The sequence below is a fragment of the Bos mutus genome, chromosome 19, assembly GCF_027580195.1.
Source record: "Bos mutus isolate GX-2022 chromosome 19, NWIPB_WYAK_1.1, whole genome shotgun sequence".
Classification (NCBI taxonomy): domain Eukaryota; kingdom Metazoa; phylum Chordata; class Mammalia; order Artiodactyla; family Bovidae; genus Bos; species Bos mutus.
This window is the reverse complement of record NC_091635.1, coordinates 37227561-37246974: the sequence shown is the minus strand read 5'-3', so window position 1 is coordinate 37246974 and position 19414 is coordinate 37227561. Positions and strand designations below refer to the sequence as shown.

At 47.6% G+C, this 19414-nt stretch overlaps 1 protein-coding gene across 2 annotated transcripts in view; it reads right to left on the bottom strand.

Moving 5' to 3' along the window:
* Nucleotides 1-19414, bottom strand: part of NPLOC4 (NPL4 homolog, ubiquitin recognition factor) — a 50141-nt gene that overhangs the window by 9274 nt on the left and 21453 nt on the right. For both annotated transcript variants that reach the window (XM_070390191.1, XM_070390192.1), the window contains 5 exons: nucleotides 18490-18576; nucleotides 16477-16548; nucleotides 15936-16062; nucleotides 12024-12184; nucleotides 2189-2260 (listed from right to left, as the gene is read on the bottom strand). In XM_070390191.1, the coding sequence (XP_070246292.1) occupies nucleotides 2189-2260; nucleotides 12024-12184; nucleotides 15936-16062; nucleotides 16477-16548; nucleotides 18490-18576 (519 nt within the window). The remainder of the gene's footprint in view (nucleotides 1-2188; nucleotides 2261-12023; nucleotides 12185-15935; nucleotides 16063-16476; nucleotides 16549-18489; nucleotides 18577-19414) is intronic.

Genomic DNA, 19414 nt, shown 5'->3' with positions numbered 1-19414 from the left:
CAGGCTGGGGAGATACAGGGCATGGCTCTCCCCTGAAGATGGCTGGAGCCAGGAGCTCGCGTCCAAAGCGGGGGCTGAAACCCTGCAGGGCCTCAGACGTGGTTCAGAAATGACAGAGGGCATTTAAAATTCAAAATCAATAGAAGCTACAGGGACAATGGCAAATGTGCAAAAATCAATACAAATACAGTTTCTCATTCCTCCTGGCAGGTGCCCCTCCCCCCAAACGCACCCAAGTGTGCACCACCATCAGCCATCTTTTGGTTGACGCAGCTCTTCCTCTGCAATATGACACTAGCAGCAGATTACACCTCGTCCAGATTTAGCACAGCTATTCTGGTTCCTTCGGGACTATTTCTAAAGAATGAAAATGTGGTTCTGGCCTGTTTTCTGCATCAGTGAAGGCAGCGAGCTGTGCCAGGCTGGCTGGCCCAGGACCCGCTGTGCCCGTGCCAGCGCTGTGACAGTAAGCTGAGCCGTCAGCAGCTCCTTCACTCGAGCCCTGCTTGCCTTTTATGGATGAGACCACGTGGCCTCGGGGCACAGGGTGTGAACTCAGCACAGCGCCAAGTCCTACTGTGAGGCCTCGCTTGGTTCATCTGAGAGATACAGAGATCGGACAGCCCATGCCTCCTAAGGCTCTGTGAGGATCAAGTGTGCCCAGTCATATGGAGCCCGCAAAATGGGCAGCATACGTGGGGCTCAGTCTCAGCTGCCATCATGATTCTAGAGATGGCAGAGGGGCCACCTCACTGCAGAGACAAGGCCTGTGGTGGGCTCACACCCCTCCCTTTGGAAGGCAGATACAGGAGTGGACCGGCAACAACAGAAGACCCACTAGTAAGTAAATGTGGAATCAAGGGAACTATTTGTTAGACCTGTAACTGCCCCTTGGAGAACTTCAGAGCCAAGTTCACATGGCAGTCTGACTATCCCAGAAACCCAGGGGAGAGGATGCAGGGTGTCAAGCACTTTATTTTGTGCTCAAGCCCTGTCCCCACCCAGCCTGCCTGGCAGACAACCCCCTACATGCGAAGCACCTCCACAGAAGGCCTGAACGGCTGCCTGGCCACGAGGCTTATTTAAAGTCATTGAATGTGCTGATCAGGTGGGGGTCTGGGGCCGGGTGAGGAGTGAGCACGCCTGTCTGGGCACCTGCTCCAACCTCCTTCCACAGGAAGAGAGCACGTGAGTATCACAGGGTGGAATGCTTCCCCATCAACCAAATGGTACTGCAACAGCACTAAGGCAAGAGCTTAGCTCCTTCGTGAAAGGAAACGGGTGGGGAGGCCACTGGGAAAGAAGACCTCAGGAAGCTGGCTTTAAATCATGCAGACTCCCCCTAAGTGTATGCTCCATCAATCTGTTTTCATCTTAATTACACCCTAGGTAGTCTAAAAAGCAGATGCCTTTATGGCCTAGGTAATAAATATGTTCTCGGGAGCTGTCAGTGGGAATGGAGCGTTGGCGGGCTCAGCTCACAGGGACCCGCTGCTCCAAATGCAATGATACTTTACAGCCTGAATCACATGCCTGTCCTAGTCCAAATGCGGCCTGAATTCATTCTGGCAGGCAGCAGTTAGGAAACGAGCCACCTCCCGTACCCTGTACAGGACAGAGCACAGACTGCAGCAAATGCATCAGGCTCTGGTCCTGCAGCATGTGCTGCCCTCTGCCCACGACCACATCTCCGTGAGCAGAGCACACCTCCAGAAAGGAGCCAAGGCTTGGGGATGGTGTGCCAGTACCAGGTGCCTTCCTGGCTCCTACAGTGCCCTCCCAGAGACCATGCTGTCCCTTCACTCAAGGGCAGAGTCACGGCTGTGTTCCCTACGGATCGACTTGCAGCAGCCCATCATGGGCCTGGCTGTGGCGGCTGCTGTGGCCAGGGCAGAACCTGCGCACAGAGCCAGGGAGAGGCTCGCTGACCTCTGGGGCTGCTTGGCCTAGTCGGCGGTCCTCTGCTGCACTGTAGATTGGGAGAAGTTAACCCCTTAAGTTGTTTTTAAGGGAAAAAAAAACGAAAAGCCCTTAAGGTTTCTAGCTTTTCAGGGATGCCAGGAGCTCAGTGACTCAAACATCTCTGGGTGGCTATTCTGCGCAGGCAGAGGGGCAGGTGTTCAAGCGGCGCCCTCTCAAGGCCTCCCCTAGCTGTCCTGACCTCCGCGGGGAGATGACACACACTTACGTCTATGATCAGATACTCCACAGGCAGGGGGCGGGCCAGCTGGGTGATCTCGTTGCCAAACTTGTCTATGTCCTGAAACAGGAGACAAAGGTCCAGGGTGTGAGTGCTGACCTGTGATGGGTTTTCTGTCCACAAGCTTGTCTCACTCCTTAAATTACTACAATTCCTGTTGAAGTGTATGAAAAGCAGAGAGGAAAATGTGCACATTTTTGCAATGACTCTACCTTCCACCATTTCTTGGAGGCCACGACTCAAGAAAGTAGACTTGCTTTTGGCCACAGGTGTCTCCGCCCCTCAGCCTGGTGCTGAAGCTGTGGGAGACAGACCCCAGCTCCCTTGAGGACAGGTTCCTGGAAACAATGCCCCTCAGGCTGCATCTGTGCACCCCACCTTCTCTATAAGCTCTCCCAGTCTCTCACCTGAATCCTAACTCTTAACAACCTCCCTCACACCTTTGGAAAACCCAACTTCATGGAAACTTAATCCTTACACATTAATAAACACACACACACACACACACACACACACACACGAGTACACATACTACTATGCAAACATGAAAACCCCACCACCAATCTGTCAAAGTCTAAACTTGTTTTGCTTTGTCAGATGCACGGAACATAAAGTTTAATTATGGGGAAAAATGGCCAGCATATGTTCATTAATCATAAAATGACAATTAGATCTGATTTATGTCAAACATGCTGAGTTCAAACAGAGCTCTCGAAATAAATTCATAAGAACCAACGCTTTTCATTAAAGATTCTGCAAGAGAGGGTCATATTTTCTATCTAACTCATCACTTAACATTATATAAATCATTCATTGAGTCATATATAAATTAGACATCCATAATTTCCAATTATGGGACCTTACATAAAAGTTTATGTTTATTAAAGCTCTCAGACCCTAATGGATGCCAAGCAGATCTCCCTGGGGCATGCAGGTGACGCAGTGCCACCCCAGCACATCACACCTTTTGGGGAAGTCAGAGGCCCATGCCGTCTTTTGAGACAACATTCACAGGCTGTCCTACGTTAAACTGAGTCTGTTATCCTAACCAGAAGTCTAGAGGCTCCATGCAGCCCTGCTCCTTTTTTTTTCTTCCAGATATTAAACTCTTTGGTCCATAGCACATTTCAGATTACCCACCTTTTCTCGGTTCACAACCCAGAGAGCTGCTGGCAAGCATGTGCCCCTCTGCCCTTCCAGAAACTGGTTCAAATACATCTAAGCAAACACATCTAACCAGCCACACAGGGAATAAGAGCACCAGCAGAGGACAGGTTCCTGGAAACAATGCCCGTTCTGTCTGTCCGCCCTCCTTGGAAGCTGGAATCCTGTCCCCTCCACCTGGGCAAGAATCTTTGGTCTTTCCGCATGCTCACTGCTGCAGCATATGGAGTAGGCTTGGCTTTCTGTGGCTCTACCAGCTTTGACACTGGCAGCCCAAGACATGAGGCTTGCTGAATGGGTCCTGGGCCCCAAAAGTGGTAGTTTTTCAATGGAGGAAACATGGTAGGAGGCGGGAATCAAACCCAATCAAACTACATCACCATTTCCAAAAATACATGCTTGCCCCTACAAGAAACAACCTGCAACAACTCACACATAATTAGCCCGTCTGGAATTCATCTTCAAATCTAATTAAGCTCTAATATGCAGAGACATTTTCACAGCACCTGTTCGCTTTAATCTTCCCCTCTAGGGATGTTTCTTGCTAAATGCCCCCCTCTCTTTTTTTTGTGTCATGCGATTCTCTTTCAAATTTAACTACCCCACTGTACCCTTCTGCTCCCCAAGAAAATAAAGGTGCTGCATCCCCCTCTCTTCCCTGGAGGAAAAGCAGGTACCTTCTATCTCTCCCCCATGCTTTCACGCAAATGTTTTTGCCAGCCAAGCCCTAGCCCCACACACCATTTTAAAAGGCAATTACTTTTTATGGGCGTTAGCAAATGTCAGGCAGAATACACTAGGAGGAAGACATCTTAATTCTAAGTTTGGCAGCCACCAAAGTGTCAGCAGTTTTATCTCCACCTGGAGCAAGACACTGGGAGAGTCAGAAATCGAGGTCCCTGATGCCTCGCTACCTCCCATCGGTCACGTCTACGAAACGTCAATGAGAAATCCAGGGATCTCTGTCTGTGTTAGGGATCTCTGTCTGTGTTAGCTCAGAGGCAAGCAGGCTTTGTGCCAGGACAACAGCAAAGTCCACTGACTGGGTGGCACCAGCTTGCTTTGGAAAAGGTGAATGAAATCCTTAATGTATTGCTTTTCTCCTTAAAGAACTGGCAAGAAGACAGTAAGTGAAACTAGCACCTTGATCTGAGACTTCACAGGATAAAGCAAGAAAAAACAACATTCTCAGGACAAAGTCTCTTAAAGAATTACCATTAGGAAGCAGTCCAGTTGATAAGCACCTAAAGAGCGCTTGTTAGCAACAAAAGACCAGCAGAGCCTGGTCCAGGCTTGACAGTGTGTGGATGCACCCAGCGGGCCCCAGAGCACACGGAGGGCACAAAGGGGTATGAGGACAAGCTGCTCTGCCCGAGATCTAACAGCCAGGAGGGGCAGAGGGCAGGTGGCACAGCAGCTGTGTCCACTTCAGACTCCAGATCTCAGTACCAGGACTCGGGCTCTGCTCCTCCGCAGCCCTGCCACCAAGGGTGTGCATGTCCAGCCTACTTCCACCCTCGTGGGGATCTGACGACAGACTTGTCATCTCCAGCTCAATGGAAAGAATGAAAGCCAAGCTCACAGGTCTCAGAGGCCACAGAATCCCTCTCCCTAGACTGGGATGTTGCTCAGTTTCTTCTCTTGCTGGCAATTTCTTGGTTCCTTGATACATTTTCCTGAATAATGCTGGAGGCAAACACAATCTCCTGTGATGAAAACACTCGTCTAGAATTCCCTGGTAGTCCAGTTGTTAGCACTTGGTGCTTTCACTGCCAGGACTCAGGTTCAATCCCTAGTTGGGGAACTAAGATCCTGCAAGCCAAGTGGCACAGCCAAAAATAAAAGAAAGTTTTAAAAATAAATAGGCAAAAAATAAAACATTTGCTTAAAAAAGTTGAACAGTGCAGAGTCTTGCCCTAACAAATATAAAACTGTATTATGAAACTAGATAAATGGATAAACATTATAAATCTCAATACAAAATTAAATCAAAAAGCACTAAAAGAAAATATAAGTAAATAGATAGCTTTAAATAAAGTAAAGAATTACTTTCTAAGTATGATGACCAAAGCAGGAATTACAATTTAAAAAGATTAAGGTATCTCTGAATCAGAAAATGTTAAAACTTCCTTTGTATGTAAAGTTAAAGAAATGATATATATGACAAAGGGTTTACGTATAAAGACCCCTCATAAATGAACACAAAAATGATGAATCGCCTTACAAATACCTCAGGGAACAGAGAGGCAATTCACAGAGAAAACAGCAATGCACACAAGAGACTTGGGACAGAGTGAGTGCAGAGCACGGGGTCCCGAGGTCAGAGCATGGGGTGTTGAGGGCAGGGCCCAGGTGGGTGAGCGGACGAGCACAGGGCTGGTCTGCAGCACAGCCTCCTGTAGCCTTCTCGGGGAAACTTTGGGAGGCCACGTGAAACCCGTGAAATATAGGTTAACTTTTGACAAAACAATGCTGTTGGTTTGCTCAGAATGTCCCAGGTAACTCAGAACACACACGGAGTGAGCTCCGGATGAGTCACAAAGCACAGCTAGTCAGTGCCAGATGCTAGGACAAACCCATGTTGGGCTGAAGACAGGTGGGTAAATGATGGGTGGGACAGAGAGGACTCCACAGGCCTCCAGAGAGTGCTGGTCCCCTCCATAGCCACGACACCCCAGCTGCCTGTGTGCTCTCTCCTCCCCACCACAGCCACCTGTCAGCTCTTCCAGATCCTCATCACTGAGGCCACAAGCCCCTCATACCGGGAGAATCCACCATGCCACCCCCCTGCCTGGGCAGCCACCTCAGAGCAGCATTCCCTGGGGTCTCTAAGACCCTCCTCGTCCACTGAACAGTCCACCTTCTCTCCTCTACTTCCTGGGCTTTAACCTGAGGTGTCCTGGCAGATAACCCCGAAGAGGCACTCTTGGTTGGCACCTCTTGCCTTCCTTCCTGTCCCACCGCATCCAACTTCAAAACACGGGGACCTCTTCCCACCTTGACAGAAGGTGCTCCCCGGCCATTCTTTCACTGGCTCCACAGAGCTTCCCAGGACAAACAGATCAGAGCTGCAGACAAAGGTGGACCCTCAAGCTTTCCAGCCCTGTCCTCTGTGTGAACCCACACACAAATGTGTGTACATACATGCACCAACATCTACAGGAATTGGGATTTTTACTATACATACAGACACATTTTATTTTTAAAATATATTTATTTACTGAGCTGCGCCAGGTCTTAGTTGTGGCTTGTGGGATCTAGTTCCCTGACCAGGGACCGAACCCAGGCCCCCTGCATTGAGAGCAGGGTCTTAGCTGCTGGACCACCAGAGAAGTCCCATACAGATACGTTTTAAATCTTACTTCACGAGTTTTATCGCATATCTTCACATAATTTTCAAACACACATTTTTAGTGATCACAGAATATCCCACCATATAGATGTATTATAATTTAATGTTCCCGTTACTAGACTTTTAGATTGCTTTAAGTTTTTGTTACCACAGATAACACCATGATGAACAGCCTTAGACAAACACGAGTATGTGTCCTGTTTACAAGGTATATTTTAAATCAACCCCAAAGCCCACAGGAGGACTAAAAGGATTACTTAAATGTTTGCTTTCATAGGTCTCTTTGCTCAAACTGATATTTTCCTGAAATGTATGAGAAATGAGTGTGTCAACTCCTACAGGGCTATAAACAATTCTGAGAAGCCCTTCTAGCCTGCTCTCACTAACGGGCACATAAGCAATCTAAGAAAACAGCAGCATGATTAAGGAAATAATATGTTCCGGGACAAAAGGGAGCTCTCTTCTTAAGGGGAGGAAACTTACAAGACATGGAAATAAACAGCAAATTTCCAACATGATAAAGGGTACAAAGAAACAACACACAAAAAAGCCCCACAGCAAACTCACAGTTAATGATGAAATCCTGAAAACACATCTTTTTAAAAACCAGACAAAAGCACTGGTTATTCAACTCTTCCAAAAGCCCTAGCCAGCACAAGGAGCCAAAACGAAGGGAACAATCATCACTCCTGCATAATGCAGAGAATCCAGAACACATGTACAAATTAGAGGAACAAGTAACAGAGAGCTGAACTGCCCAGCGGTGCTCACTGCAGTATGCAGAAACCACAAAGTGCCCGGGAACAATCCAACAAGCAACGGACAAAACCTTCAGTGGAAAAATCCTGACTTTCTGAGGGACGTCAAGGGTATCGCTCGTGTCTGTGTGTGTGTCTCTGTGTGCGTGAGAGAAAGAGGGAGAGAGAGAGAGGGAGAATCACATCTGGGTGAAACCTGCAGGCTGGTCCTGAAGTCTACAAGCGGCAGGGGAGGGTCAGGAACAGTCCGGGCTTGGGGAGATAAGCAGGGCAGGGCTGCAACAGATCGGAGAAAAGTGAAGTTACAGTGACTTGAACAGCGAGGTACTGGTGCTGAGCAACACCAGCCAGGGGACAGAAGAGAGGACAGAGGTGAGGCCACGATCACAGAGATGACTGCTAATGGAGAAGCACCACAGATCAACAGAGAAAGACAGTTTTCCCAATAAATGGTGTTCACACAGAATATGGCTACAATAAATTGAGAGGAAAACTGGGCCCCTACCTTGGAACACACATTTGAAGCAATCCTGCTGCTGCTGCTGCTAGGTCACTTCAGTCGTGTCCGACTCTGTGTGACCCCATAGACGGCAGCCACCAGGCTCCCCCGTCCCTGGGATTCTCCAGGCAAGAACATTGGAGTGGGTTGCCATTTCCTTCTCCAATGCAGGAAAGTGAAAAGTGAAAGTGAAGTCGCTCAGTCGTGTCCGACTCTTAGCAACCCCACGGACTGCAGCCTACCAGGCTCCTCTGTCCATGGGATTTTCCAGGCAAGAGTACTGGAGTGGGGTGCCATTGCCTTCTCCGTGAAGCAATCCTATGTGGACTTAAAACCACCAACCTTAGAGAAGACAAGATAACAGATTTTCTTTATGATTCAAAATGCCAAACCGTAGAAAGCTGACCACATGGAAATGTAAGCTTTCTGCTTCAATGACACCACGGAAGAGAAGAGGCAGAGGTGTCACCCTCCTGACACAGTCAGAGGCAGGGAGAAGACTGAACCACCCAGGGAGGAACAGGAAACAGATACAACCAGCACATCACAGGAGACAGGACGGAGCAAACAAATGAAGAAAAAGGAGCCTGGCCTCACTTATGATCAGGATGGCACAATGACAGCTCAAGAAAACGCCCCATGGATGTCGGAATGGTGAGCAGGACTTGGGCCCGAGGCTGTGGAGCACGGTGCCTCACATGGCGTTCTGCTCACAGTGGACTCGTGCCAAGGCAACACAATGGCCACACACAGGTAGGTCTCAGGCTGCTCCAGGGTCAGGGAATGTGGCCTAGCTTGGAGGACACAAGAGCACAGTTTTGGGTCTACTGTGTGCAGCAACATGTAAAACTCACAGTACCTGGTTTAGGAAAACATACATAGGAGGTAAAACTAGAAGAAAAGCAAGGAAGTCATACTGCACTCCTTCTGGAAGCAGACAGGAAGACCCAGCAACTTCAGAGGCCACAGGAACGTTCTGGTTCTTAATTCTGGGAATTAGTATTTCTGCTTTTTTAAATTTCTTAAACATGTTTTATAAATAATCTTTTATATCTACTCAGTATTTAATTTTTAAAATTCTGGGGAAAGAAAAGAGATGGCAGCCTGATGCCTTGGAGCGATGTATGCACGTGCACTGGGCACGCTGGGCTTCACAGGCCTTTGCGGCTAACAGGGAGCAGCTGTCCATGAAGACACCAGACTTGCAGCTAATAGGGAGCAGCTCTCCATGAAGACACCAGACTTGCAGCTAATAGGGAGCAGCTCTCCATGAAGACACCAGACTTGCAGCTAACAGGGAGCAGCTCTCCATGAAGACACCAGACTTGCAGCTAACAGGGAGCAGCTCTCCATGAAGGCACCAGACTTGCAGCTAACAGGGAGCAGCTCTCCATGAAGACACCAGACTTGCGGCTAACAGGGAGCAGCTCTCCATGAAGGCACCAGACTTGCGGCTAACGGGGAGCAGCTCTCCATGAAGACACCAGACTTGCGGCTAACAGGGAGCAGCTCTCCATGAAGGCATCAGACTTGCAGCTAACAGGGAGCAGCTCTCCATGAAGACACCAGACTTGCGGCTAACGGGGAGCAGCTCTCCATGAAGACGCCAGACTTGCGGCTAACGGGGAGCAGCTCTCCATGAAGACGCCAGACTTGCGGCTAACGGGGAGCAGCTCTCCATGAAGACACCAGGCCCCACCACTGCCCCCAGGCCGGCAAGCTGTCCCCAGAAGGCTCAGGACCACAACTAGCAGGACCGCCAGGTCTTAGGGTCTGTAAGTGAGCCATTCTGCATTCCGAAACATGCCGTACAGACATATCTTGTAAGACAGGAACTTTTGGGGAGAAGATCAAACTTTCACAGTGGTTCCCAGCATGGTGTGATTTTGACGTGTGAATGTTTAATAATGGTTTAAGAGTATTTATTCAGAGTACCTGATGCACACAGAATTTGTGTAAGGGCAAAATCTGTGTTATCAAGCCAGAAATTGTTACTGAACACCACAGGAGAGAAAAGACAACAGAATTCTTAATCAAGACTCTTTGGAAGTGTTTCCTTTCAAGAATGATATGGAGAACCCTTTCCCAGAGCTCCTTACTGTCCCACAAATCTGAGGGGACGCCTGAGCGAGCTATCACAGGCCAGCCTCACTGTGTCTCTTCACTGCCACCAGCTGAAAGGAGCAGATACAGCATCGAGGCCTGCCTGCTCAGCGAGCATTTCCTGACAGGCTGCTACAGAGCAAAGACAGGTTGCTTGCTACCACAGTGACCCGGCCTTCCTGGCACAATGACAGTCCCTGCCCCCACTACCCTCAGACCATGCAGAAGCTCAGATTCAAAAGTAGAAGGCAGACCTTCATTCCAAAGAGCTGAGGGGGAGACCAGGGGCAGGGACAAGACCCTCAGGCTCTCGTATTTTTCCTTTGCACATTACCCACTGCCACAGACGCCCACAGCAAGAAAGATACAGCTTCAGACAGTCTCAGCCCCACTTGTAATCCCTGAGGAGGTGAAGTCTTTGTCACAATCATGTAGTGTCTAGCCTTCAAGTCACCACCAGGATGAGGCCCTGGAGCCCCTCAGCTCTGGGCGCTCTCCTGGGTGTCTGACATGTCCCATAGGTAGTAGGGTGTGTCCTTGGCACCGAATGCTATTCAGCAATGAAAAGAATGAAGCACTGCAGACTGCAGGCATGGATGAACCATGAGACACTATAAGTGGTGAAAAGTCAAGTCACAAAAGACCACACACTGTAGGATTCCATCAAGGAAACCAGAGAAAGCAAATCAGTGGTTGTCAGGAGTTGGGAGGACTGGGGTATAATTGCTAAACGATGCAGGGCTTCTTTTTGGGGGACAAAACTGTTCTAAAATTAGATGGTGGTGATGGCTACGCAACCCTGCAAATATCCTAAGAGCCCCTGAGCTGGGCACTTCAAATCAGTGAACTGTGTGATGTGCAAACTGCATCTCAATAAAGTTATTTAAAAATACAGCCTTGTTGGAACAATAAAAACAAACAGAAAAATGACTAGACACTGTTTAGTGTCTAGTCATTGCACACACTGATACAAAAAGAATGCTAGAAGAATCAAATCATTTTAAAGAAGCTGGCTCGTCACTCTTACGGGCTTTCACTGCTTGCCTATTTTTGGTTCCAGGCCCCTTCTGCCAGCAAGTCTTTGTGGCCTAAGTGCAGTGAGACCACAAGCCGAACGGTGAGCCTACAACTGGTTACGTGGTGAAAACATCCTTCAGCAATGGAGACGAGGTACTTCTCAGACACGAAAGCAGCCCTGCACCACAGGAAATAAAGGCTCCTCCAGGAAGAGCAGTGCCGGAGGGAAACTGGAGTCTGCCCAGGACGGGGAGCAGGCACAGAGCCCGACTGTGACCCCGAACAACTCCCACGAGCAGGACGGGAACCAGGTCACGAGCCTCCAGGAAAGTACCCAACGCGGACTGTCCAAACCAGATCACAGCTTTCTTTATTGGGAGGGGGCAGGGGTGTGGCACGCCATACAGCATGCAGGACCTCAGCTCCCGGACCAGGGATGGAACCCGTGTTCCCTGTAATGGAAGCCCAGAGTCTTAACCACTAGACCACCAGGGAAGTCCCTACAGTTTTCAATAAAAGTCATTTTTATAGCTTTCACAGGAAACAGATTTAGAAATGGATGACTGGATCTCCTCAGGAGGGCCCCACTTCTGTCAGGCAGCTCCAACCTTCACTCCTGCTGAGGCCCACAGGCGCCAATTCTCCTTTTCAGAAACTGAGAGAGTCTGTGCTGCAATGGTCTCACTTGTTATGCACCCCAACCTCAGTGTGCAGCATCCCCACTTCTGCTTATAAGCCCTGACACTACACAATCCTGCATAGTCAACAAAAGCCCTGGAAAAGGTACAGATTCCTTATCCACAAGCTGGCCTCTAGACGACCATGGTGGACCCATGGCCAGAATGCACCAAAATTAGTAACGTCCAGGACAGGTCAGCGTCCACACTGCTCTCCATCCACTTCTCTCTTCTGGTACCATCGCACTTTTACCTTATAAAACACATCAGGCACGTACTGCTCGCTGCTGGACTCCTTGGCATAGCCGAGCTCAGGGGCATCCTTGCAGGGCAGCAGGCATTCATCTCGGACCAGGGCCATGCATTGATTGGACACCTGGTACCCTTCAAAGTGGACCTGGTTGTCGGGGCCACCTGCAAGAGAAAGACCTTCAATGAGAATCCACTGGAGGATGTTCAAAGCAGTGTCATTCCTCATCTCGGATTTGCAGAACCAACTCCCGTGTATGTGTCTTGGGTAGAATCAAAAAAGTTCGACTGCAGCTTCATGAGAGCTGTGGGCACAAAGCCGTGAACACAGGCTGTGGAAATGCCACTGCAGCTTCTCAAACAGGCCCACCAGCAACATGCTCTCTCAGAACTGGAGGTATGACTGTTAAACCTTCTCTAACACCCATCCAAAAGCACACTTGGGCTCCTGGATTTTAGTAACACAGGGATGTGAACAACAGAGCCCCATGTTCCAGCAAATTTCATTCTTGAGTGAATGCAGGAAGACGGATGGGAGTGAATGGGAGAAGACTAGTTACGCTAGTTATCTGCACACTGCAGAGGGCAGTCCTGACCTCAGACACCTGGACAGCCGGCATATCTGCGAGGCAGACGTGGACCCTGCTGCAGCACTTAGGCGGCCACTCTCCCTGCGCCGAGCCCTGCCCTCCATGCTAACCTTTCTCAGGTCCTACTCCATAGAAACCTGCCTCAGGGTTACAGTTCAAGATGAGGGTAAAACCCATGGAGGTGGTCAGGCAGGACCAATCATTCAGCCATCTTCCTCCCCTCCAGAATCAGGGTCACACCCTGACAACTGCGATAGCTTTGGAGAATTAAAAAAAACAAAAAGCTCTCAACATCTCTAACTTAGCTTCTTTATAAAAGGAGGATAAAGTACCGATCAAGGAACACCATCCATCTCCACCCCCAAGGAAAGGGAGAGAAATTACGCATCTGAGCATCTCACAGCACTACCAAGGACAGCTCAGCCCAGATCTGAAAGGACTCTAACTGCAGATCTTATTATAAGTGATTTACTACCTTACAGTTTTAAAACCTGTCAGTAAAGTGCCAATTTCAGAAGCAAAAATTCCACGGACAATCTGTAATTTCCAAATTCCCAACAACAGGTATGACTCAATAACTGAGAGTACAGGCAGCTCCTGACTTGGAGACTATTTATAATTCTAAACATGTACCAGTTCTTTGGGCTCATCAAATAATTCCCCATAGAAACAGTAATTAAAGGGGTTAGGTTACCATGGGAGCCCATGGAAGCCTAAAACAACAGTGCTCACGAGAAGCAGTTCTGAAAATCTGTGGAGGTGACTTTTGTTTTTCTTAATGAAGTTGGGCAGGGTGGGGCAGGAGCTGCCAGTTTTAGCAGGCTAGAGTCAAGGTGCCGGACGCCCTGCTATGTTCAAGTAAGTCCCTCACGACTAACAACCGCTCCACATCACACCTGGCCTTGAAATGTCCTGTGCACACTCCTATAGGCAAAACCCGTATTTGTGGAGACCTGGGATTAGAATCGACTGCATTTTATACACAACCACAGAAATATACTCATAGCTTTAACAGCGTATCATCTATGAACAGGATACCGTATAAGCTGAGGAAGGGCCCTGCCTGGCTCAGAGTTCTATGGAGGGCTGCTGGCTGAATGTCTAGGAATCATGTCACTGATGCCTACAAAGGGCCCGCCCACAAGACTGGCAGCCCTCCACAGTGCTGTCCTCAGCAAGCATCAGTCCCCAAGCACTTGCTGGCTCATGGAGTGTACTGTCTTATTACACGTTCCTTCACTATTATTTTTCCTTAATGTTACAGTCATCCTACAACTCTGCTTTCTTTTTAGAATCAGGTGTGTAGGCTGGTATATTATCTATGAATTTTACTTTCTGGATAGTAAAGACGTGTCATAAATGTACTGAAGAGCAGGTATCAGGTCTGATAGGTTTGAGAACCACCAGCCTAAATGCCTAGACCCAGAATCTCAGCCTAAATGAAGCGAGTGGGGGTTATGTGATGTAGGAAGTTGAAAGAGAATACTTTCCTCCCGTGTCAAACAGAAAGCTGGCTTGGCAAAATTCTGATAATGTACAACCTGTCTCTTCTCTGCTTTCCCCCTTGGCTCCTGCTGCCCTGAGCGTTCTCATCACAATAGGTTCCCTGCCCCATAAGGCCCTGGTAGAAGGACTCTATGCTACAGAATTAGTGCTTTCACTAATCCCTGTCCAAACTCCCATCCACTGCCTTAAGCACCTGACCCCGTTAATTCACGTTAACATGTGAACGATGCTGCCATAGCCTCTTGTGCCCCAAAGTACATTCATTTCAAAGAGAAGGTGCCTGTCACTCTAAATGGATCGCAAATCAAATGGATCTTAAAAATTCAGACAGCATGAAAGATGTTTTCCTTCATGGTTCCCATGGCAGTGGTAACAGGCTCAGCTGGGATTAATAGGGGATATAGTTACTTATGGAAAAGGAAATGGCAACCCACTCAAGGATTCTTGCCTGGAAAATTCCATGGCTAGAGGAGCCTGGCGGGCTAGTCGATGGGGTCATAAAGAGTTGGACACGACTGAGCACATATTTTTTAATATGCTTTAGGATGTTTGTAAACTGGGTTTTTAAACTAGAAGAAGTGTGGTAACCATGAATGAACTGGATTATCACCTCTGTGATAGAAGAACTCAAGGCTTCACAGGATCAAGGTTAGTGTTTAATAAACTGACCAAAGAGACTGTTTTTATGAGTTGGTTTTCCAAGTTTCAAATTCCTACTCCTTTTGAACCATATGGTCTTATACTTGGCTTTTTTCTAGGACAGCATCTCAAGTGTATTATAGAAGATTTGGTGGCACTTTTTTACAGGCCATAATCTTTTATTACTATGTATTCATGACGTATGGGCTTCCCTTGTGGTTCAGCTGGTAAAGATTCTGCCTGCAATGTGGGAGACCTGGATTCAATCCCAGGGTTGGGAAGATCCCCTGGAGAAGGAAAGGCTACCCACTCCAGTATTCTGGCCTAGAGGATTCCATGGACTGTATAGCCCATGGGGTCACAAAGAGCTGCACACGACTTAGCAACTTTCATGACATATATGTAACATGTAATACAATAGACACAATATCACAAACACACTCATCACTCCCAATAAAAGCTTTATGGAAAAGATTTCTTAAAATGACACTTCCACTCATAAATAAACAAGTAACAGGAACAGTAAATTCCTTTTCTCTTACTTAACCAGAGCCATCCTTGGTTACTGGAAAGGGGCAAAGGCAGCCTAGAATTCAGATCCAGAACCAAGTGAACCTGGACTAAGGCTAAGAGAGTGGACCAGAGGAGGGCTACACCGAGGCCACGATTCTAGCATTAACAGTTTGGGGCGACGCTGAGTTCAGGATTTCTGCCACAAACCAGAAAGAAGAATTTTATGTCTCACAGGCCCATTCAGAAAATCTATTGTAACTACGTTAACAATGCAAGGCTTTTCTGGTTGCTCACTAGTAAAGAATCCACCTTTCAACGCAGGAGACCCAAGTTTGACCCCTGGGTTGGGAAGATCCCCTGGAGAAGGAAATGGCAACCCACTCCAGTACTCTTGCCTGAGAAAACCCCATGGCAGAGGAGCCTGGTGGGGTCACAGGCCACAGGGTTGCAGAGAGTTAGACATGACTTGGTGACTAAACCAACAACTGGGCAGCAGAGCAGGCTAAACACAGACTTGACATGATTTAATCCTTTCTTTCCTACATCCATTCAGGCCTGGTACCAGGGTGAGGCAAAAAAAAAAAAGTGCCTAAAAAAGAATGCAAAGAGGAACAAAACCTATCGACAGGGTAGTAATGGTTATAACATAACTCTGCCTCCATTTATACCTGTAGCCACTGCAGTAACAAACTTGGATCCAAAATGTCCATCTGGAGATAGTCGACATATGTTGGGATGCTTATTTTGGAAGTCTCCTGCAGTGATACATTCTTCTGAACTCAGGAAATAGGTGTCCTAAGAAAAGAGAACCAGCATATCAAGTTCTACAGCATCTTGTCAAAATATGCTTCTATTTCTTCTTTAGAAAATAGTAAGAACTAAACTATGGCACGTCACAAACTACAGTGAAACGAGCACCTACACTTACTGCTACCAACCCCTCACAGAAAACCACTTGCAACCAGTAAGGCCAGAAGCACGTGGCAATTCACCTCACGGGCTGACCTCTGAAAGGCAGGGCTTTATAAAGGTAAGGAGGATTTTGATTTCCAACACAGAATGAACAGACTCAGCCTTAATTTACCAACAACAATGTGTTGAAAATAATGTGGTCTAAAAACAAGAAGCTGTGCTGAGATGCCCACGAGTGCAGCCCAGAGCTGGTCTGTAACAAGGTCCTGTCAAGCAAACATGCCCGCCCCACCTCACCTTATTTCGACTGTATCGAACTGTACCCTTCCGAGTATCTTCTGAGACAAGGTCTGTAAATATCCAGCCAACCTGTAAGAGAGAAAAATACCTTCTGAGTCTCTCCCTGAAACAGATGATGAATGCCTTCTAGCTTCTGCCCAGAGAGGAGACTCCTGGGAGTCAGTCCTTTCTTTCTAGGTGAGTCAGCTCCTCAGCTAAGCCATTGTCCAAACCAGGGCTCTCAAACAGTACTCAGCTGACACTGGTTGTCCTCCCCCTGATGTTGCCAGGTGGAGATGAGGGCAAAGAGCAAAGCTCATTTATGTGTTAGAAACTAAGACTCAGCACCATCTCTGGGCCCAGCACTGTGCTAGGTGCAGGGGACTCTGGGGTGGTCAAAACTAACAGAATATCAGTGAAAAGGGAATTGGCACTCTGGAGAGAAGGAGAAACAACGAGCAAGCAAATAAAGACAGTGATACTTCAGATGCTACGGCTTTCTCCATAAGACAGGAGAACATACTCCCTAGAGAATGCATTTAGAATAAAAGTAAAAACACAACAGAGACTTCACCCAGCTACTCCTCTGAGCTCCAGTGCAGGGCTGAAGGAAGCATCTGAGGGTACAGGGATCTGAAACGCCAATCCCAGACCTCAGCACAGTCAGCCTTCCTGGCACATCCTGCTACAGCAACAGTGCCTGTCCATGTGCTCGGTGAACCCTGGCCCTCCTGTGCCCATGAATCTCACAGCTGGTTACCCTTCCTGAACCAGAACCTGGCTGGGAAGTTAAAGAGCGATGATGGAATCCAGACACACACCCATTTCAGTCCTTCAAAGAAGTGACCTGGTGCCTGTGACCCTCTCCAGTACAACCCTGACATGAAACTCAACTCCATCTCCTGCAGACATGACCAGCCAAATCAAGAGACTTTCGTTTTCTTTAAAAATGCCCAAATGAACAAAACCCCCAAGGAGGATGGCAATGGAGAAAATGAGACTTAAGGGATAAATGTAATTTAACCATTAAACAAAACAGAATCAAAATCAAGCTGAGATAAGGGCTAAGGAATTAGTGTTTGGAGAAAGGCATTTAAGTAATTTCAAGATCTTCTACTCTAACATGAACCAAACATTTACAACAAAAATGGGTTTAAAATAAAAACACTGATTTCTCTTTTCAACACGAGAAACTTTCAGAATTTAAACCAAAATATGCCCCTAAATCATGATACTGACTCCTTTTTAGAAACAACAGGAGTCTTTTTCTTAAAATGAAGTAGTAACTTTGCTCCATAGCATTCCTGGGTTATAAGGCTCATTTCCAGTCTTCCCCCATTTATCTGTACAGAGTCTATTTCTCCCTGTCTAAACTGATTAGGAAACAAACGATAAAACTTACATAGTGAATTTTTAAAATGTGTTCAAATTCACATTTCAACATTGTCTATAAAAAGTCATCTTTACAGTTCCTAGGAACTCTACCAAAGATGTGAGATAAACTAGACAAACAGATTCAAAAAGAAAACCCTCTGTCTTCTAACTGCCCAGAAAACTAGCAAGGCTTATATGCTCAGATGCCTCAATTACAAACAGGAGGTTCAATGAGGACTAAAGAGGAACCACCAGAATCTCCAAGTACAGGGGAGAGAAAATGATCCGTGCAGACAGACACGTGAAGGGAGAGCACACACCCAGAAGGATGTGCCTTAGCAGGCAGGTGGGACAGAGCCTGGTGTCAGGTCCCTTGCAGCAGAAGTAGGGGTCTTGCTCCTGCGGCTTCTTTCCTGGCTCACTTTGAGGCAATCCGCAAGAAGTATGTCTGGTGGATTTACATGCAACAGTCCCTACACTGGCATCCTTTTTTAGGCACCCAATAAATACATGTGAGGCTTCAAAACGTGCAGGGTCTGCATCTGACCTTGAGCAGCTGGGAGTTCAGTCCCGGATCAGGCCTGGCCATGCGACACACCTAGATGTCCCCAACACAGAGCCCAGGTCCTCCCTCAAGGACAAAAATAGTCTCAGTACCTTCCTCAGGCCAAGTTTGGCAGCAATTTCATCAACCACCTCGGCCTTTGGGTCTTCAAGAAGCTCCAAGCTATTCTGTGTACCAATCTGTGAGGGTATTAAAGAGAAGGTGGATTTAGAGGGGTTCAGGAAAGCAGCAAGCAGCTCTGCTCCATTTCTGGTCGGTTGTCACAAAGGAGCACCAATCTCCCTTGCCAAACAGGAGATTTTCAGCAGCAAAAAAGCTCAACCAGATCCATAAGCCAAGCCCTCCAGGCTCTTTCCTTCCAGGGCTCGGCTTTGCTTTTAATCAAGATTCAGAGAACATGAAGAGCCGATATTCAGGCTGGTTCACATTAGCAGCTCCACATGAAATGTGTGGTTGTTCAGGACTAGAGAAGGCTCTCTATACCTTAAGGTTCCTTTGTTTGGGATAGAAGTTAGGTTCAAAACTCCCTTGGATAAATAGTTTAACTCCAGGTAAGCTTGGCTAGATTAAGCAAGGTTAGAGTTACAAAGTAACATTCATTCCCAGAAAAAACAGCCTTGGAAAACCTGCACACAACTTCTACAGGGACAGTGCTTAGTTTCACCGGCAAGGCAGAATAAGAGAGCACAGAAGATAAGCACACTCTAAGCCAACAAAAGGGCACCTGAAATGGGTATCCTGTTGACTGGTGAGGAGAGCGCTCAGCTCGGGGCAGTGGGGGGGCCTGGGCTGGCTCACATGCAACCTACACTGGCCACAGGACTCCACTTCTTGCAGTAGACAAAGCATGCTGACATCTTTAATCTGCACCAAAATGCAGCTCATAGGTTAAGCATCATACTGAGCAGAAGACACGGCTATGAACAGGAAAGTGAAAGTAACTCCAAATTGAGTTATGCTAATTGGGTATATCCTTGTAAATTAGTCAAATCCTGGCAAAATAACAAAAGAACTTTA